The following is a 21,152-nucleotide window of genomic DNA, read 5'->3' as shown; positions in this document are numbered from 1 at the left end:
GAGTCAATAAAGCAGGGTCCACCTCCACACATGAATCAGTGAGGGAGGGAGAACAGGACCCAGCTTAGAAAGAGAGAGAGAGAGAGAACACTTTGAGGAAACCAGGTTGACGCTCAGAAAGCGTCGGTGAGATGATTCGTATCAAAATGATTCAACGACGTAATTGTTTTTTTTATTCATGTATTAATCTGACTGTTAGATTTTAAAAAACAATGGAGATATCAGTTAAAGTTCATGTTCACTGTGTTATGTACCTGTCAATGTTTACAAATAAAAAAATACTGAAGAAAACCAGCCCAACATACCCCCCCCCCCCTGGTTGTGTGTCATGTATGAAAAAGAATAGTTTGACATTTTGGAAGCCCAGTGAATCCCCTCATCATCTTCAGTCTGATGAGACGGTTGATGCTCACGTTGTATGTCGATCGTGAAGCCAGCAGGAAACTCCCGTCATGTCGTTTTCTAAATATAACGTGATTTGCCCCGAGCGTCCCTGAAACGCACTCATTTAAATGTGAGTGTGTGTTTTTCTTTTGTTGGATCCGCACAGCGACACCAGGACGTCATGAAGCGACTGCTCCACCTCCCCAAAGAACCGCAATCTAGATGAGGTTCATAATCCAACAAGATAATATGATGTTACTTAGTGAACCCTCTGGATGTCGAGCAGCCAATCACTGATGAGTTTATTGGATATAATAAATGCATGGTTACCAATCATTTGGTCAAATTAAAGTAGAACCTTCCCTTTAGTGACTGTAAGACCATTATACCAACCAATCAGGCTCACAGCTGCGTTATTAGTATTTCTTTCTCTAGGCTCTACTCGTTCTTGACGAAGGAAAGAACTGTAACTTCATCTACTCCAATCAGCTTCTCTGGTTTACCCTTGACTTCCCATTGCACCACATTACCAAAGGTCCATGAAGAGGATAAGCATATGTGCCCAGTGGGTCCTCTATGTCTATTGGATATTCCCCATAATCAGACATATCCAACCACGCGGGAGTCGTGGTCAGAATACGACACAATTTAAGCAATTGAGTCTTCAAATTCTAAATCCTTCTTTCAGTAAATGGTAAAAACTTGAATCCCTAAAGTCTGACAAGAACAGAAGCAAAATTGTCCTTCAGACTCATGATTATCTCTGTCTTTGTACAGCAGTGAACATCTATGATGAGATCTGAAACCCCGTTGATGAGAGCTTCCTCTTTACCGATGCGATGCCGGAGTCGAGGACAATGCTCTGGGAACAAGGAAGAAACTATGTGTAGCGGCTTCCATGCCGTCACCCGTGGGTTTCACCCCAAACACTCACCCGAAAGCAAAGACGTCTGACTGTTTGCAGAAGGGAAGCTTGTCCTCCTCCGTGTCTGGAGACAGCTGCTGGATGATTTCGGGGGCCAGGTGACACAGCCAGCCGTTAGGGATCCTCAGCTTGTCTTCTCTCCGGCTGCAGAGCGAGACAACGTTGGAGACTCGTCAGAACGTTATTGCTTCTCGGGTATCGTGCTGCCAAACCACAGTAAAGATGGAACATCGCATAGCGGTAGCCGTTGAAAGAAGAGTGGAAGGTGGAGCTTTCTATGAGGCCCTCCAGCTTTGCATATTGTTGCAGTTTCCAATGTATTTAACTTCCTTTAACTCGGTTGTTTAATACATACGCAAAGAGAAACATAAGAAAATACTTTTCGGTTTGAAAAGAGACGTATGCAATGTTCTTTTTAAGGGAGCCCTATCTTTTGGGGAAGGTACTGCACATTTGCCAGCGAACTCTGGTACAGCTAATAGGCTTCACACTGCTTCGGTCTAAATAAATAAATATGTTTATTATTCACAACCTGTGGTAAATGTTTGTGCAAAAATACACAAGCACGTGGACAAGGGCTTCAGTGTGTTGGCCTACTCCTTTAAAATGAAGAACATGTGAGAAACATTTGTGTGGGATAGGTTGATACTCATGAAATACATATTACATCTTCAAATATCAAAGCGGGCCATGAAAGTGTGCATCATGTTAGCTCTCACGCAGCCAGTGTCTTCTTCACTTTAAAAACGGTCAAATGTAATAGCATGAACTTCTTTTGATTGCAAAACGTCAGCCGATGTTAAAGTATTGTAACGTTTTAGACTCATTCATGGATGTAGTTTGCACATTTTTATAGGAAAGCGTCCCTCATCTGTGGAATCTCTGCTCATACTTGACCTGGCTACTCCTTTTTTTATTGCTCTGCAAACCTTCATTAACATTGTTTGTGTCCTTGAGTGGAGACAAGGGTGAAGACAGACAGAGGACACTCCGACTCAGGTGTATAATCACACTCAAAGACCTGGGTCAACATGTCAATTCAAGTAGCCAATATCTTCCATGCAAAGTGAAAATATCCATCCTGATTTTTCATCTTTAAGAAATACACTGAATGTGCATTTTTATATCTTTTAAGATGTAGGATATAAATGCAACTGATACATTGCAGGACCCGAACTCTTTGTGACATCAGCAAATATTGTTGCGTGTCCATAAAATCCATGTTAGATCGTATCCCCGTTGAAGTGTGTGATTTACACCCCTAGAGGTTCGACGCGGTACTGCCCAGACTTAATATTTCACACATAATGATCGGCTAGTTTAAACAATGCAGATGTTCTGTTTTGCTAAGCTAATTGTATTTTCCAAGATGGCGGAGTCAAACGTCAGACTTCCGGTGAAGGACAGGAAGTTCCTTCAGAATAAAACTTTACATATGAACTCGACGAGTTGAGTTTGGATGCCACATGTATTTGAATCTGTCATTATCCTTAAAAATGACTGAAGAAAAGCAGGTTTGTATTAGATGAAATACCAAAGGTAATAAAGTAAGGAACATAATTACCTGCCAGCCTGCAACACCCCCGATATGGTGAAGAGTCCAAAGTCCGTGATGACGATTTTGCCGTTGTCATAAAACACGTTCTTGGACTTCATGTCTTTGTGTAGAATCCCTTTGGCGTGCAGGTAGCCCATCCCCTGAGGACACAAGCAGAGGCGTGACTTCTCTGTCCTGTGAGTGCTCTGTGGAGTCAAGTTGTCTCACCTTGACCATCTCCTGAGCGATCTGTCTGGTCTTGTTGAAATCCAGGACCACCTTGGCATCCCGCACCACGGAGTAAAGAGTCCGGCCTTTGCACAAGCTGAGAGAGACGGGCAGAGACCAAGTTTAAGGGCCTCGCTTCGACTTCTGAAAACACAGTTTATTCACTTTTGGACCTTCTTTATCCCATTGGACACATTTTAAACTCTAATTATTTGCATTGTAGTTCAGCTTGTTGCTGAAAGCACTCGACACGTCTCGTGTAATGCTGCGTTCAAGGCTGACAGCAGAATGGAAGAAATGTCCCATTGTTAGCACGCATTATTCAGAGTTGATTAGCATAATGCTAATGCAGCTTCTCTGTGTGTGGACGTATTAAACCTCATCAGAGGAGACAGCCACTGCTACAGGAAGCTTTTTTGCATATTTTTCAGACGTTTATATATTTTGTGGATCCGTGCGCTGATGACTCCTGTCAGCGCAGGAGGCCGTTAAAGCAAAGGGATGATCAGGTGTGTGCCGGTGAGGTGCAGCAGCTTCAGGATGAGACCTGGGCATACCGCCACCGCATTAGACGAGCTCTCCAGCCCCTCATCCCCCTGCGTCACACCAGAAGCCCTCAACCCCGACTGAGCCACAGGTCACCGGCAGCAGAGCACCTGGAGCCGACACTTCATGCATATTCATTCCCGACGTTGACCCCGACAGCAGCTGCACTTCTGGGTGTCTCTCGCTCCTCAGGCTCTCCTCTTGCTCAGGCAGACGCGTTAGCTGACGACTTCGGTGTCACGGCTTCAGTCCTACGACAATTACTGCCACACCGATAGTCGTGGGGAACGCCCCCCAGGAAAGGAAGGGAGGGGTTTGAATGCAGCCCTGAGGCTGGCTCCGCCCCCCAATCAGCGCCACTATATAAAGGCACCTGTTGTCATTGCCTCAGTCCCTTTGGCCCGGGTCCTCGCCCGGTGGTGGCTCTTCACCGGCTGCCTCCATTATGCTTCTCTTTACTTCTGCTTGGCCGTTGTGATTTGTTCATTTTGTGTTGGATTATTTTTCGTTCCTGCAATAAACTTCTGGTTTATTTGACTAAACACGTCTCTGGCCAAATATCGGTAATGAATCTGTGTCTTCAGCCCTTCTAATTTTATATATTTGGGTTAAGCTTATATTTCTTGAGGGTCAAGTCTCCAGGTGGCGTGTTGGTCGCTTTCATTCCCCTAAAGGCCCCAACACATGAAGACAAGAAACGTGACGACGCATCGCTAAAGACGCACAGGCGGCACTTCATGGTTGTTGTCGGACGAGGAGAAGCCGATGAGGCCTTCCTAATGACGTCAATTCAATTCAATTCAGTTTATTTGTATAGCCCAATTTCACAAATTACAAATTTGTCTCAGAGTGCTTTACAATCTGTACACATAGACATCCCTCCCCCAAAACCTCACATCGGATCAGGAAAAACTCCCAAATAACCCTTCAGGGGGAAAAAAAGGGAAGAAACCTTCAGGAGAGAACAGAGGAGGATCCCTCTCCAGGATGGACAGATGCAATAGATGTCATGTGTACAGAAGGACAGATTTAGAGTTAAAATACATTCAATGAATATGACAGAGTGTATGAATAGTTCATAGTCGGCATATTCCACGATGGAGACCTCCACGATAATTTTAGTGACTTCCGACCGGCGGGCTCGGGCGTCATTACCACCGGCGTGTATTACAATCTGACTGTATCTCCGCTTGTCCTTAGCCAGCAGTTTCAAACAAGACTCCACGTGGCCCGCTCTGGCCCCCGGGAGGCACGCGACTGTGGTCCGCGGCTTCGCTATTTTCACGTTCCTGACTAAAGAGCTTCCCGATAACCAGGGTGTGTTCCTCAGCGGGTGTGTTACTGAGCAGGGAAAACTGGTTCGAAACGTGAAGTGGTTGGTGCACAGCGAGTTTCTGTATAGACTTACTTCTCCTGCGAACAGTTACCCACCCTCCCGGCTGTTCGAGGACTGCTGGAGAACAGCTATCAGCTGACTGTAGCTCCGCGCCGACTACGGGAGAGGGCGGGCTAACTAGCATAGCTGTCTGAGCTTCGATGGCGCGGAGCCGTGCATCTAACCCACTTAGACCTGCCTCCAACCTAGCAAATAAACTACACTTGTTGCATGTATCGTTATCATTAAGGGAGGCAGAGGGATAACTATACATGAGACACACTGAGCAAGAGGGACCGGGAGGGAGAGAAGAAGAAGTCATGCTCGCTGCTGAGCTGGCAACCGGAGCTTACCGGAAGAGTGAGATGATGAGTTCAGGAGCAGCTGGGAAATCCCAGTGAGACAAGCAGTGTCACACGCATAGATGTGTGTCACACGCATAGATGAAAACACAGCAGTGATGTCACGGATGACCTCGTGACCCCGTGTCCCGTTCAACATCGATCCACCGGAACTAATCGATTTTAATATTGTTTTACTGATGCAACCTGAAAACTCTCTTCCTCAATACACCAAGAAGGAACACACTTTGCTCTACACAGTATTCATGTTGCTCTTTGGGGCTGCACAAGCTCCAGGAACTGAAGTTCCCCTTGATGGCTTGGCAGGAGAAGCCGACAAAGACACCTGCTCGATGACATTTGTATTACTTTCTGCAATCAAGCTTCCAGGAGGAGCGGCCGGCTCGTCTGTCGGCTCATCGGCACGCGTGACAATTTAAAATGCAATCAGGCATCTCAATCAACCAGCCAGTCAATTCCTTATTGGAATATTCACGACCGCGGTGAACGTAATGAGGTGCAGATGTGTTTTTCTACGTGTGTTTTGGTTTCTTGAATCGTTCTTTAACAAAGCTGCGAATCCAACATGGAAATGTTTGTTCTTCCCTTTATACTATATTTAATAAAGGAACAAAAAACTCTTTGTGTGGAACAAAAAGCAGAAAAGAGGAGAAACGAAAAAGGGTTAAATCATATTTCTCGGTGAGATGTGAGGAATCCGTCTTTGTTCTCCGGCCGTGTAGAACACACACAACAATTTCCTCTCAACCTTATTAGCTAATTAATTAAACAAGATTCCTTGTGACGTCCCTTCAAAAAACACACAGCCCCGTCAGCCGCTGCAGAGGAGCTGGAGGCAGCAGGCGATGTGGGCGTGGGCGGCTCATCATAACCTCTGAACAGTGTCAGCCTCTCTCGAGCCCGTGCTCCCAGAGGGGGCCTGATATGTGCCTGATCTAAAATGACAAACACCGAGGTTCAGAATGCAGAGTGAAGGTAACATTGCAGCGTTGGGCTGTCCCCTGTCATACCATAGTGTGTATGTGTCAGGCTGCAGTTTTTCATACGGCAGGCATGCTCAGATTTCTTAGCGATTACGATATTGTTTGCATACACTTTATATATTTATTTATATAAATGTAATGTAAAAATCCAATTAACCAGACAATATTCATATATATTAAAATAAATCCCTGCTGTATTTTAGCTTTTTATAATCGTACTCAACACATGTTTGTTAATGTTATATTTGCTTGTATTGCCTTCTCTGCATGACACTCGTTCTAATGTTCATAAATATGTTATTCGTGCACTGTGCAGAAAACGAAAGCTGCATCCTAATTCCATACGTGAGCCGGCTGTGACTCATTTGTTCACCCTTGAAAAACGGAAAAAAATATGCATGCATACTAAAATGTGCTGGATGTTTTTGGAGCGCATTGTTACTGCAATCGACAAAGGAAATGGAGTTGCATTAGACATCAGACCTGTAACCCAAAAGAAAGAAGAGTGCACAAGACAACGTACGTTATGAGGATATTACATCTTTACGGTGCCCACAGCCGTGCACCGCTGCTTCACGCATTGCACCACGTACCATAAAACGATCTCTCCGAACAGCAGTAACCTTGTCGTCTCTACTTTAAGTCGCCTAAAATCCAGGATTACACGTCATGGACCCGCCCCCAGACATTTCCCCCACTTTTAAAAGCCTGCCGCGGTCGTCTGAAAGCGAGCGTTTCCTGGTGTGCTGATGGATGCAGTGCTGTGGCCCGGTCGGCCCTGGTTGGATTGGCATGTAGTTACAGCACCACTCGTCATTCTTTTGTTTTGAACATGTTGTATTCCATATCCACAGAAACTTGAAGGTTATCTTGTTGGGCTATTCTGTTGAGTCATACTCAAACGGGATAAGATTGTGCGGTCGTGATCCCGCCTGGAAACAGTTTTCTACGAGATATTCCTGCCACGTCTTCATCCTCACCTGGTGATGATGGCCAGGTGTGGTGGGCTCATGCAGGCGCCCATGAACAGCACCACGTTCTCGTGGCGAGTGTTGCGGTAGGCCATCACCTCGCGCTTGAAGGCCTTGAGCTGGTCCTCGTTGTCGCGCTCAATGTCGATCAAGCGGATGGCCACCTCGCCGTGCCAGCGTCCGTGGAACACTTTGCCGAAGCGGCCCTTTCCGATAATCTCGCCGATCTCCAGCTGCTCGAAGGGGATGTCCCACTCCTGCAGGAAGATGCTGGTCTGGCTTGCCTTGCGGGGAAAGTTTCGAGCCGACAGGAGCGACAGGTTCATCTCCTCGAACTCGTCGCCGGAGTCCTCGTCGTTGCCCTCCTCGTTCTCCTGAGAAGCGACATTGGAAAACGTCTATTGGTAGCTGCATTTCACAGATATTCAAATATGATGATTAAGATACCGTTACCCGGCACGAAGAGGTGGTGTTAAAATATTCTACCGTGCTGTTTTATTCTGACAATTATCATTCAGCAGCTGGAGGACGACGACCTCCCCCTAACGAAGTAGGAGTTTCAGTCAAAAGAAACATATATAGTGTTTTTATCTGCTGATGCCATGTCTCAAGGTGTTGCGTTATTTGTGTGCATTGCCTCATATGCAATGATTCTCCATTAGTTTTAGTTAATTTTCTAACCTCCAATATTGCATGGCGGTTTAGTCAAGAGAAAATAAATGCTTTCATTTTCTTTCCAAGGTATATTTATGTACTCCGTGCTGTTTGAATCCTAAATAGACTCTGACATTTATACCTTCATGTGGCCTCTATATAAAATCATTTTTCAAGTGCCTTTGAAATACTAATGGCTGTTTAGGCCATTACCAATAAATACAAAAATAGAGTTGTGAAATGGGAAAACAGCCAGGGGCGAAAAACTGACTTATTCATTCTGATTTGATTTTAAATCTAATGTACTGCAGGAGTGGAAATGACCTACTCAACGATGCCTGCTGGAATATTATTGGAGGCAATCTGCATCATATTTTCTCAAGATATATCATTGTTACATCAACAACGTAGAGTTGCATCTGCTTCTTCTGTTCATGTCATTTGTCTTCACTTTGCATTCTCAAGTTATTTCACACGACATAATGACAAAACACGACATTCAGATGCTTCAGATGCATCGCAACAAGGTCAACGGAAAGACTCACGTCTGACGTTTGGTCGACTTCGATCTGAAGTAAAGGGTTCCCCTCAATCCTACAAGCAAGAAGAACACATGTTGGACAAAATCGATGCAATGTGTAAATTATACTTCTTTACTGTAACTATATTTATTGATGACATCTTGTGATGATTATTTGTGTATTATTGTACAAAAAGCTACTCAAACGATATACATCGCCCTCCTGAAACACGGTCGGATTCACAAGAGACAGTTAATTTAAAATAAGACAAATGAAATGCAGGAGAACCAGAGACATCATCCTTTTTTATATTACCCGCACGTCTCTTGCTTGTCAAAACCTAACACCTAGATTGAGAACAATGCAATGCGACCGTCTACGTTTGGCTTGGAGATTCAGGTGTGTGCAGCGAGTGTTAGCCTCAAGCCGCTAGTCTCAAGCAGAGAGGATAAGTGGGCTACGGAGGTCAGATTTGGGGCTATTGTTACACGTGCAGCAGTGTTCTCAGACAGCTATGTGTTCCCCTTCCATTCTTCCAGCAGTTAGCGCTGAGAACACTGTTCACTCTGTCTGCAATGTTGGCATTGTTAGCGCTGTTAGCTGCTAACTGGAGTTTGCGTTGTTAGGGTCATTAGCTGCTTACTGGAGTTTGCGTTGTTAGCGCCGTTAGCTGATAACTGCCGTTTGCGTTGTTAGCGCCGTTAGCTGATAACTGGCGTTTGCGTTGTTAGCGCCGTTAGCTGATAACTGCCGTTTGCATTGTTAGGGTGAATCGTGTAGATATGATGTGTTAAGAGAGACGCGTACGTGAACCGAATTCTGTCGCATTTATTTGTCCCACTTCTAACAGATGATGTAATTAAACAACTCTACATAGTGTTGAATTAGACAATTTACTAAAGCAATATGTAAATTGGGATTTACTAATATACCATAACGTCATACATTTTGTTATAGAATGTGTGTTATTGTTTAATAATTTACAATATTGTTTGGTGGATTATTATTTAATGGATTACTGTAACACACTGGTAAGATGAATCTCTTTGTGTGCCAAGAAACAGATCACTGGCAGCAAAGGATCTCCTTCCCCCGACATGGAGAGACGGACCCCTGGGGAGCCCCTGGAAGAGACCCCATTCATGCAATGCGCCGCATGTCAAAGGGTAAATGGTGGCCGGAATGATGACATGTGGATATGTGAATCTACCAACAGTCAGACGGCTCGGCCAATGAGCGAATTGAGGAAAGGTGTTACCTACCAATGAGAAGTGAATATCTTCCCCTGGGGCCGGGACGCCCGGAAGGTATAAAACAGATTTTGACCAGAGAGACAAGGCTTTTTGACCTTTTGGATGACGGCAGAGAAGTATGGAGGACTCAAAATGACTTAAGTATAAATAAATAAATACATGAATAAATATAAGAATAAATAAATAAATGCTTAAATAAATGTATAAATAAATGCTTAAATAAATGTATAAATAAATACAGGAATGAATAAATATAAGTTATAAATCAAGAGGACATCATTAAATAAATATATTTCTACATTTCTGTATTTCTTCATTTATTTATTACTCTATTTATGTGTCCACACGTATTTCTTTTATATGTGTGACATTTACGTGTCCGTATATTCAAATGAGCTGGGCGGTCCGAACCTCTGTCTAAAGCATGATTGGTCACAGGAGTGTGATGCACCTGGTGTGTTGTGCTCTACTACTTCTGCCTGGCACATGAAGCTGAAGTTGGCTCGCTCAGCTCACCGTTAGCAGAAGTTAGCCGAGACAGATTTTTGACTTCAGCCGTTTATCATTTCCATGTACACTGAGTACAGAATCGTATTCTTTTGGAGTCTGGTCTTGGGAGTCCAGACTCTCGAGGACGCAGGACGGTCTTTTTGGTCTTGTGACGTCACCACATCAACTGTTCTTGCTCATGAATTTACTCCAATTATTCACTGTAAAATACTTTACAGTGGAGTAGAATATGTTGCGGTGTTCCCTGTCGTTTGGTGTAGGCTACGAATAAACGGTAATAACGATACAACGTCTCGTAGCTTTCCTGACCCAGGGTCGCTACAATATGAAGTTATGAATCTTAACCCTCAGTCAAATTGACGTAACGTTATCTTGTAATAAATAATAAACTCTTTGTGCTCTTTAGATCCTCCAAAACCTATTTATATCTCATGTTTAGCCGCTACGGAGACGTCAGAGCCAGCGGAGCATTTCAAAAAGTCCTGCCGAGATCAGGCTTCTCTCGGCGGCCACACAACGCGCTGAGCGCCCGGCGCCCGGAGCTCAGAGGTCCCGCGAGCAGGACCTTAAATCTCCGTCGCATATCCTTATTAGTCTGAATCTCGATAAACCGACCACAGATTTGATGCTTAAACTACTAACTTCTCGGCTGAAAACATCCTTAAATTACATTCCGTGACTCAACAACAGTAGTATTTAGAATGTACAGACAAGAATGCATAATAAACGCTGTTCGTCTCCAGGTCCAAGTGCTAGGGATCGATTGCTTCTGTCTTGCTCCCTGACTTGACCAATCCTGTTTAACAATGAGGTTCGGACCGCCCCAGCTCATTTGAATATACGCACACGTAAATGTCACACACAAATAAAAGAAATACGTGTAGACACATAAATAGAGATATAAATAAATGAAGGAATACAGAAATGTAGAAATAAATGTATTTAATGATGTCCTGTTGAGTTATAACTTATATTTATTCATTTCTGTATTTATTTATACATTTATTATTGTATTTATTTATACATTTATTTATTTATTCCTGTTTTTACTTATTTATTTATACATTTATTTATTTATTTATACATTTATTTATTTATTCCTATATTTATTCATGCATTTATTTATTTATTTATTGATACTTAAGTCATTTTGAGTCCTCCATAGAGAAGCACTGCATGCAGGTTAGCTGCATGTAAGACGTGATCCTTGAGAAGCCCTCAGCTGAGGATTAGATTTAGTGAGCTTGATTTACTGTTTGACAGTTAACTGCTTGGCGGTCTGTGGATGCAGTGATTCATGCTCCCTCAGCTGAGTTATACTCTGTATCGCAACCGTTATTGACCATTGGTAATATTTTCAATTAAATACTTTTTCTTATAATTTGCCACTGTCCAGACATTCTTCCTCGGTTCTGCACTCGAAGATTCTTGAAACACAACAATATGCACCTTGGTGGTTGCACGCTGAGTGACCTGATAGATGTATTATCATTTAAATTAACTGACTTCTCACCTGTGTCTGTCAAAACTATTTGACAGATATATGAACAAAAAGTGAAGAAAGGGGCCGTCCTTATTACCGACTACATTTTCTGGCCCTAATTCTCAATCTCAAAGTCACTTAACATCTTGAACCTTCAAGTGCACCCTTCTCCCCTATTAATATCTGACCCTGTGTTGTACGTGGCCGCGATCACCACGGGTGTCAAGGACGCGACACAGAGGAACCCACATTACCCGCCTTCTCCTCCGTCCACATAACTGGCGGCGTAACATCAGTGTGTAACCTCTCGCGACCTTTCTCTGGTATATTAACAGTTTGCAGAGACTGCAGGTGAGGCAGCGTAGAAAATAATGCGATTCCCGTGGCGCCGAGGGCCACGGCGAGCGGTTCGATCTCCGCTCTAATGAGGGGTACCTGCCGGGTGTTGCGGTCTGAGTCAGGCCCTCATTAACCCTCGGATGAGGCCATTAAGGCCACAGAAACCTGGCAGCAGCCGCTGCAAGAGCATACAGCGATGTGGGGGACGGAGGAAAAATAGCTTTAATTAAATCAGAGGAATATGGGTTTCATAACCCCGCTAATGTATTCACATTGGCCAAAAGGCAGCGAGAGTACGAGGAGATCTCGTAACGAGCAGGAAGTGAAAGAGAGGTTCAAGATGAGCGTTTGGTTTCATGTCTGTCTCTATCCAACTGTCCAGGGCATTTCTTCATGATCTTATCTGTAAATGTGACTATCTCCATGTAGATTTACACTGGGATGTATTTCATTGTCTCTTGTGAAGTAAAGACTATTGTATTGACTGATCCTTGTGGGGACATTTGAGTTTCATTCACCTCTGTGCAAGGTTAGCTTTCAGAATGAGACGGATTTTAAATATGTCTCTTTATTTACTGGTGACAAACTGTAAGACTTTCATAGCACTTGTCGTAGTTTACTGGGTAATAAGTAAGCCCTAAAATCAATTTTTTTACGAGCCGAAAATCTATATTTTTGGTTTTATAAACAAAAATGTGACCAAAAAAATAAAAATAGCCCAGTGAATATTTGTCCACAAAATAAAAAAGAGCCACAACTGAATTTGCCCCCCCCCCCCCAATCAGAGTATCTCCACGCACAACGTCCCCTTTAACGGGTGTTTAGTCCGGCTGTACACGTTTATTCACTCATTATGATAAAGGTTGAACATTATTACGTTAGCAACAACTCAATTACATCCAGGGGTTTAGCTGTTAGCACCACATGGGAGTTGTAATTGTTGAAGGCTTGAAACAAATGACTTGTTCCTGCTGAGCAGTTTGCCCGGACACCAATCTGTCTTCCAGTGTTTGGCAAATAGCATCATGTGGCCCTTAATCAATTTATTCTAACTTTATAAATTACTCATATAACTCTTGATTATATTCCAATCACATTTCCATTTGCACTTCAAACAAAATGACAAGAGACACTATGTCTCCAAGCATATACGGATTAAAATGTCACATTTGTGTGCTTATATATATGCCCGTTTAAAGATAAACACATAAATAGAATTGTAATAGATCCCTAACTGTTAAAAATAAGTCAAATCTTTTACAAGAACACAAGGGGGGAAAAAAAAAGAAGAATAAAAAGGAGAAATCTGTATGATTCTGCCACTTAATAAAATATGTAGGTTTAATCTCCTTAAAATGAAACCTATACAGTAAAATCAAATGAGTTGTCAAAGAGTGCAGAATAGAGAAGATAGCAATAACACATTTGACATGAGAGGGCGGAGCCAAGGACAGACGAAAGTTGCGTAAGACATTTTTAACCGTCCCAAATAAGTTACAAACTTAAACTTTCAGGAACTGAGAACACACTGAAATGGTTAAAGCTGGACGAGGACACCCGTGTTGGCCACGCCCTAAAGTAAACCGGCTTCATCTAGTTCACTCTAAGACCCCGTTTACACGATGGGAAAACGCATATATTTTCATGCGTTTTGGCCTTTCATTTACACAGAAACGGAGGTTTTATCACGGAAAACGATCATTTCTAAAAACTCCGGCCAAAGTGGAGATTTCTGAAAACTCAGTTTTTGTGTTTGCGTGTGAACTAGGTCAAACTGAGTTTTAGGTTGTCAAACGTCACAGTATGCGACTAAAAATGCTTCACGTCATGTGAGCGTCCTATGTTTACAGTTAGTTTGCTTAGGTGCGCCCGAGTTATTTCCTCCTTGACAGGAGGATACTCCTCGGAGGTCTCGGACGGGTACTGTTCTAAGAACAATGCCAACATATCCCTATATTTAGTTTGGCATGATTCCCAATCCACATTATCGAGTGCTTTATTTGCCTTATAATCTAAGGCGACTCGAAGCAGCAGCTCCACTTCGCTGTCTGTCCATACAAATGAACCTCGCGCCATATTTACTCTCTAAAGGAAAAGGAAGTTGATCGTGTTTTTCGTAGTTGTTGTTGGTTTTGAGAATTCTCATTGGTTTGCATGTCTTTATCCTTCTTGTTACACTGCCGACTACAGGTTTGGCATAGTTATGATGGCGCCCGGGGGCGTATTTATGCGGGTTCATATAAACAGAAACTTTTTTGAAAACGACCTTGTGTGTACGACGTTATTTTTGAAAACGGAGGGGCAGAAATATTAGTTTCTGTAAATACCCGGCTATGTGTAAATGTGGCCTAAATGAGACCGTCATTCACTCTGTAAATGTACTCGTGTTTTCAATGTTTACTGAGTTATTAAATTGGGAAGTTGGGTCATTTCCTCACAGACGTCTACACAGTCGGACTCAGAGGAGGTAGAAAGAATGAAACTTGGATATATGTGTGTATATCATCTGAACATACAGAACACATCATGACCCTGTTAGTGAAGGTTGCTCTTGACCTAAAACATACACTGTCTATTTAAAACAACATCATTTACGATCCTCTATTTCCTTCTGGTTCTCATTGTTTCCAGATGTTGCTTCTGATTCTTTATCTCACATTTGCTTCAGGAAATATACGTCATGAAGAGATTTTTTTTCCTATTCATATACATCACTAACAAGTACGGCCATGTGCCCTTTCCCATCAATTAAACAACTCAAACCATCAGCCTCCCACCGTCTGGGACCTTTTCAAGACCTATGTTGACATTTACAAAATACAATTAATAACAATATTTGCTATTAATCAATAAAAAAATCCCCGGCTACACTCCATATTGACCCTCCCCCTATAGATGGAGGTTCTCCTGCCCCGTTTCTGGTGATAGATTGAGATTCTGATCTAATTAACATCGAAAGGGGGTCGAAAGGAATCACATCACTCCTCCTCCTCCTCCTCCTCCTCTTCCTGCCCCCCCCCCCCCCTCGTGACCACTGGCTTCCTCAAAGAGCCCGTGAAATCCAGTTGGCATCACCAAGTGTAGCGTGAACTGAAGGCCCACGCCAAGTACTCGTCGTGTACGGCGCTCGCATTGAAATCGTCGTCCCCCCCCACAAATATCTGCGCTCCAATAACTTTGACTTGGCCTTCTGACCCACAGAGAGAGAAGGAGGCGAGGAGAAGGAGGCGAGGAGAAGGAGGCGAGGAGAAGGGAGGCGAGGAGAGAGGACACGAGGCGGAGGAGAGGTCGATAACCGAGAGGACACCGATGATCTTGGTTAGAAGAAACCTTCCTGATTTCATTGAAGGGAAGACTTCGGTAGAAGGATCTACTCACCCCGGTTCAGCCAGGACGGGGTGCAGGATGACCTGCGGGGCTCGGCTCGGAGGAGCCTCCGGAGCAACATCTGGGGATATCAGGAGTCACGGAAACAAGTCAGAGAATTAGAAGTCACGGAAACAAGTAAGAGTATAAGGAGTCACGGAAACAAGTCAAAATGTTAGGAGTCACGGAAACAAGTCAGAATATAAGGAGTCACGGAAACAAGTCAGATTATTAGGAGTCACGGGAACAAATCAGAATATTAGGAGTCACGGAAACAAGTCAGATTATTAGGAGTCACGGAAACAAGTAAGAATATAAGGAGTCACGGAAACAAGTCAAAATGTTAGGAGTCACGGAAACAAGTCAGAATAAAAATTCATTCAATAGTAAATCATTCCTAACGTCATTGGTTTTGCTTTCCTTGTCTCTTGAGAAGGCTCGAGGACGGAGACGCGTCTCTATCGAGTTGGAAGTCCTTTCGTTTGAAACCTTTGCGATTTTCATTTCACTCCCAGAGCATTTCTTTCTTTCTTCACACTTTCTTTTAACAACCACTTTGGCACATTTGTTGTTAAGTAAACAACAACACATTCTCTTATTTTGCTAGCTTGGTATTTAATTATCAGACACTAGTGTGTTAAGTCATTTGTCAAGCATCAAATTGAGCAAATAATTAAAATAAAATGTGATTTAAGGTTATTCATATCTAATCTATTACTTAAATCAAATATGAACCCACCATGTGTTCAGTGTATTTTCTATGGACTGTATGCTTGGTATAGAAAATGGAAACCCTCACATCTACTCTCCATAATAAACATGTGATGTATGTCTTTGCCATAATTTGCATGGAAATATCAAATCAATGCAGAAAACGTCCTCACGAGATTTGTCGGTACTTCAACGTGAATTAGCTCCCTGAACGTGTCATTTGAATTCATTCTGAAGGATGGTTAAAGCTCTTTCCTCTGTTTCTGGAAGCTCTTTCTGCTGCACGCTGGCGAGCTGAGCAGTGGTTTAGCGATCGCCTCTGAGAGACATCGGACGATTCTTTGGCAATGCTGACAATTTGTGACAGTGAAGTAGAAAACAAGCATCCTCTTTGTGTCACGGTGCATTAGCAGCTGGCGCCTGTCAGCGAGTAAAGGACCTGGTTATTTTGTTTTTCTGTTTTTCTGTGTGGCGTCTGCACGGAGGTTTGATGGATTTATTCCAAAGACCAGCGCGCCAGAAGGATAGGAGGCTCATGATTGGACAACGTGTGTGAATCCGAGTCGGTCTGACTGAGTGAAATGCACCCTGGGATATATACGCTGGAGCCCTTTTGTGACACCTGTAAGCACCAGGCCATGAATACATGTAATCCTACTTTAATTGCCCCTGATGTAAAGGGAAATTTGCAGAAAAAATATGTTGCAGAATAATTAAAAACCCTTACTGCGAAATATAAAATGAAAGAAATGGAGGCAGGTTCCCAAACACGTCAATGTTTCTTCAATTAACTCGGTTATGTTCACTTTTAGTTTATTTTAACTTGTTCTGTATTTCTTCGTTTGTAACTATGCGTTTCTTACGTCGCCGTCGCGTCCAGGTCAATGTGACTCACCTGGTTAAATAATAATAATAATAACTTTATTTATATAAAAACTAAGTTTACAAAGTGCTCAACAAAGAAAAACTCATTATAAAACAAATAGAATAGTAAAATACAAAGATAAAATTAAATTAAAATAAAAACAATTTCATTAAAAACAGACTAAATTAGGGGAACCAAAGATCTGCATAAAAGGACGACATCACTTAAAAGCTGTTCTATAAAAATGGGTTTTAAGAAGTGATTTAAACGAAGTTACTGATTCTGCAGCCTTATCCCCTCCAGGAGGTCGTTACAAAGTCGAGGAAGAAAATAAATAAAGAAAGGTATAAATAAATAAAAACAAATAATGACCTGAATATTGCATTATCTCCACTTACAGCAACAAGGTTGATGGGCACCAACGGGCAGAGCTGGACCACGTTGCCGAAAGATGTCACTTGACAGTATGTGTGTGTGTGTGTGTGTGTAAAGCTGTGCACAACAAAAACCTTTTGCCCAGACGTCAATTACGCCTCATTGTGGTCGGCGCCCCACGCCGGCTGCCTCGGCCTGAACGAGCTGCCAGAGGCGGCTGCGTGGCGCCGGTGGGAGAACACGACGGCGTGCGGCACTGACGAGTCATTAGGTGGCCAAGTGAGACAAGCAGCGCGTGGGTGGAGGCGGCCAAGAGTCTTAAAGCCGAGGTGGAGGAGGTGGAGATGGCAATCATCAACAACATCAAAAGAGCACCTTTCTTCTCCTCCGCACATGTTTTGACTTGGGCTGGTTGTAGTGCATTATGGGTAGTGGTAATGAGCAATTATAAAAGTACTCACCGGGGAAGATGAACTGCTGCTTGTATTTGAAATAACTGGAGGCTGCAGGAGAGAACAGAGGAGAGCCACGTTGAGTCGGCCATCTTGTGCTGCGTTAAATCACTTGCTGACTATTTGTGGCTTTTCGCTTCATTCGCGCCTCAGAGGGGGCGGGGCTTATCTCTGTGGCCTATCTCCATGGAAACAGTTATCATCTCCTTCATCCACCATGAAGAACTAACCACTAGTTCTGCTTCATACCTGTTGAGGACATCACACACACGTCTGAGCAGCTCAACTCTGATTGTCTTTCACAACTCGGCGTCCGGTGAATTTTTCAACAAATATTTTAACTTGAGGCAAATTTTTCATGCCGCACAATTCACGTCGTTCGAGTCGTTCACGTCATTCGCATCATTCGTGCCGCCCGTCGAAAATTCTCATCAATTGCTCCGACTCTCATGCACGTTGACGTTGCTCATGGGCTCTGCTCTCATAAACGATTCTCAACTCTGTTTCTGTTAACGCAGCTTCACTTTTGGTGGATACAGTCTTTACAGTCAAATTACTTCAAATACAGATTTTGAGTCACGTTTTTCTTTCAAACTAATTTTAAGTTTGACACTAAGTTGAACTCCCTTCAACTCTCTTTTCTTCCCCTCTATTTGTTGTCTTTTAGTAAAGTCACAACAGGAATCAGCTGGGCACGCCCCCCCCCCCCACCCCCATAATTAAAGGAGACTAGAGGTGATTAGAGTAAAACTAATAATATATAATTAGCTATAAATAGTTCCTGTTTGTGCTGTAACCGTGGAAACAGGAACTACATGCATGTTACCTTTCGACCCTGAAGAAAAGAGGAGGCGAAAACTTTTGGTACAAAATGTTTTGGTTCTTTTGGCTTATTGGTGGACAGGTGGTGTCTCTGTGCAGGTGAAGGGTGGGGGGCGTAGTTTCCCCCCAGTCTGATACCTGTCAGGTTGAACTGCTTCTGTTGACGCGCCGACTGCGGGGAGGGATGTAGGGGCGAGGGGGGCGTGGCACTGCTGGGCAGAGGCGGAGCCGGGGAGGACGGGGTGGAGGAGGTGGTGGAGGAGGGGTTGCTGCTGGAGTCCGGTTGGTAGGGGGCCGCGATGTGGTCCTGAGAGAGAGAGAATTCAATTCAATTCAGTTTATTTGTAAAGCCCATTTTCACAAATTATAAATTTGTCTCAGAGTGCTTTACAATCTGTACACATAGACATCCCTGTCCCAAAACCTCACATCGGATCAGGAAAAACTCCCAAACAACCCTTCACAGGGAAAAAAGGGAAGACACCTTCAGGAGAGCAATGGAAGAGGATCCCTCTCCAGGATGGACAGATGCAATAGATGTAATGTGTACAGAAGGAATCATTACACACAAATTAAAACACAGTAACGACACAATCAATGAAAATGACAGAGTGTATGAATAGTTGGTCGTAAGCATATTCCACGATCCAGACCTCCACGATCCATCAGGCAGATGGAGGTAGAGAGGAGGAGTGGGCGGAGTCTCAACAGGGCCATGGCCATGAGAAGCTTTCACTATGGGGGATTGTTCCACAGTTTAAGTCTGTTAATCACAAACTCTCCACTTCATCGTCCGGCTACTTTCTACATTTATTTTCTACCTTCCGGGAAACTTTCATTCATTTCCAGAACGATATTAATATCTAACTTCAGAGACGTGAAACCGCCGTGAGAGGCCGCCTCCCACTTTCTGACTTAAGCTCAGTGTGGAGGAAAAGAAAAACTCCCCTCAGTGGTGTGTTCAAGGACGCTCTCACAGCCGGAGAAACCCCGAAAACGTATACTCTATCTCTCTCTCTCTTTCTGTCTCTCTCTCTCTCCCTCCTATTTGACCTCCCCGTGACCTTCGTTAATTAGTTTTTCTTTTTAATCTCGAGGATGTAATAAAGTGATTTTTTGTTCCGAGCTCGTTGTGCCGTCTCCTCCTCCGACGTTCACCACTGCCAATGAGCTCCTCGGTGACCCCCCCATGACACATCTGTTCAGTGATTCAACTTCTTCTCAGACGTCTCTGTGTCTGGACTCTCCAGGTATTTAAATTGAAACAATAGCTGAATATCATGTCGAGTATGCCGGAGGGCTGTTGGTTCACAGTAGTTAGAAATAATTAATCACATTTATTCAATAAATCTCCACTGATTGTAGACACACTATGATGAATAACACACTTACAACTAAATACAAAGTCTGAACATTTAACCCCAAAAGATAAAACAAGCAAATATCACAGTATAGTTTTGAAGCTCGGTATATATATATATATACATACATACATACATACATATACACATATTTATATACATATACATATATATCTCCATCAGAATATTTAGTTTTTCCTGAAATGTGAATGTAGAAGTTCAGGAAGGGGGAGCACCGGAACAATAACTTTTCATTGGAACAATAACTTCATCTTTTAGTCAACTCAGACATCTGTTTCCTTCCACAATGGAGGAATAATCAATTTACTGCTCAGCTTCAGCACTTTGAGTTTCATCTGGAGCAAAATCAAAAGTGTTTTTTTAGAAGCTGCAGATGTTAAATGGATCATGTATCATGAGAACAGAGAACTATAGTTTAGTTTGAACCTGCCAGTGTTTCCCAGCGTTGTGTATTCCTGCGTGTTAGCGTGATGGTAACTCTGGATGAACCTCATCATGGGTTCAGGAAATCAAAGTCACCGCTTAACGTCCTCCTCTGAACGCTGTGATGTCTGTGAACCTCGGTGTCACTACTTCTACCTTCACAGTTCATCATCTTCCTGTGGTCAGCCCAGAATATGAATACATGGTGTTGTCATGGTATTTGGCAAAATGTCAAATAGTTTAAACAACAATTAAAGTTTATACAAATATAAATGTTGTCTGCACGAAGAAAAGTTTACATGATCTAGAGTTATGGTCACACAGACACACACCCACACACACAGACACACACACACAGACACATACATACACACACAGACACACACACACACACACATACACAGATACACACATACACACAGACACACACACATACACAGATACACACACACACAGACACACACAGACACATACACACACAGACATACATAAACACACAGACACACAGCAGGGCTCTCAAGTCTCACGCATTGAGCGTGAGACTCACGCATTTCGGTCTTATCTCACGCACTCCCGCCACACATCGAATTCCTCACGCTGAAAAAACCTCTCGGCTATTTAATGTTTGAATGCAGGGGTGCTCAATACGCCGATCGATTGTTCCGCTGCAGAGCTCCGACGCCGG

The 21,152-nt window shown here is 43.2% G+C and overlaps 1 protein-coding gene across 1 annotated transcript in view; it reads right to left on the bottom strand.

The window, feature by feature from the left end:
- The window catches only part of ksr2 (kinase suppressor of ras 2), an 89,703-nt gene that overhangs the window by 4,640 nt on the left and 63,911 nt on the right, over window positions 1-21,152 (bottom strand). Inside the window, exons 13-20 of the mRNA XM_056419209.1 lie at window positions 18,801-18,969; window positions 17,850-17,891; window positions 15,450-15,519; window positions 8,511-8,559; window positions 7,321-7,685; window positions 3,075-3,171; window positions 2,874-3,007; window positions 1,319-1,453 (exon numbers count right to left, since the gene is read on the bottom strand). Of these exons, the coding sequence (XP_056275184.1) occupies window positions 1,319-1,453; window positions 2,874-3,007; window positions 3,075-3,171; window positions 7,321-7,685; window positions 8,511-8,559; window positions 15,450-15,519; window positions 17,850-17,891; window positions 18,801-18,969 (1,061 nt within the window). The remainder of the gene's footprint in view (window positions 1-1,318; window positions 1,454-2,873; window positions 3,008-3,074; window positions 3,172-7,320; window positions 7,686-8,510; window positions 8,560-15,449; window positions 15,520-17,849; window positions 17,892-18,800; window positions 18,970-21,152) is intronic.

This window comes from Pseudoliparis swirei, chromosome 7 (genome assembly GCF_029220125.1).
Source record: "Pseudoliparis swirei isolate HS2019 ecotype Mariana Trench chromosome 7, NWPU_hadal_v1, whole genome shotgun sequence".
In the NCBI taxonomy this organism is placed as follows: Eukaryota; Metazoa; Chordata; class Actinopteri; order Perciformes; family Liparidae; genus Pseudoliparis; species Pseudoliparis swirei.
This window is presented reverse-complemented; position numbering and strand designations above follow the sequence as displayed.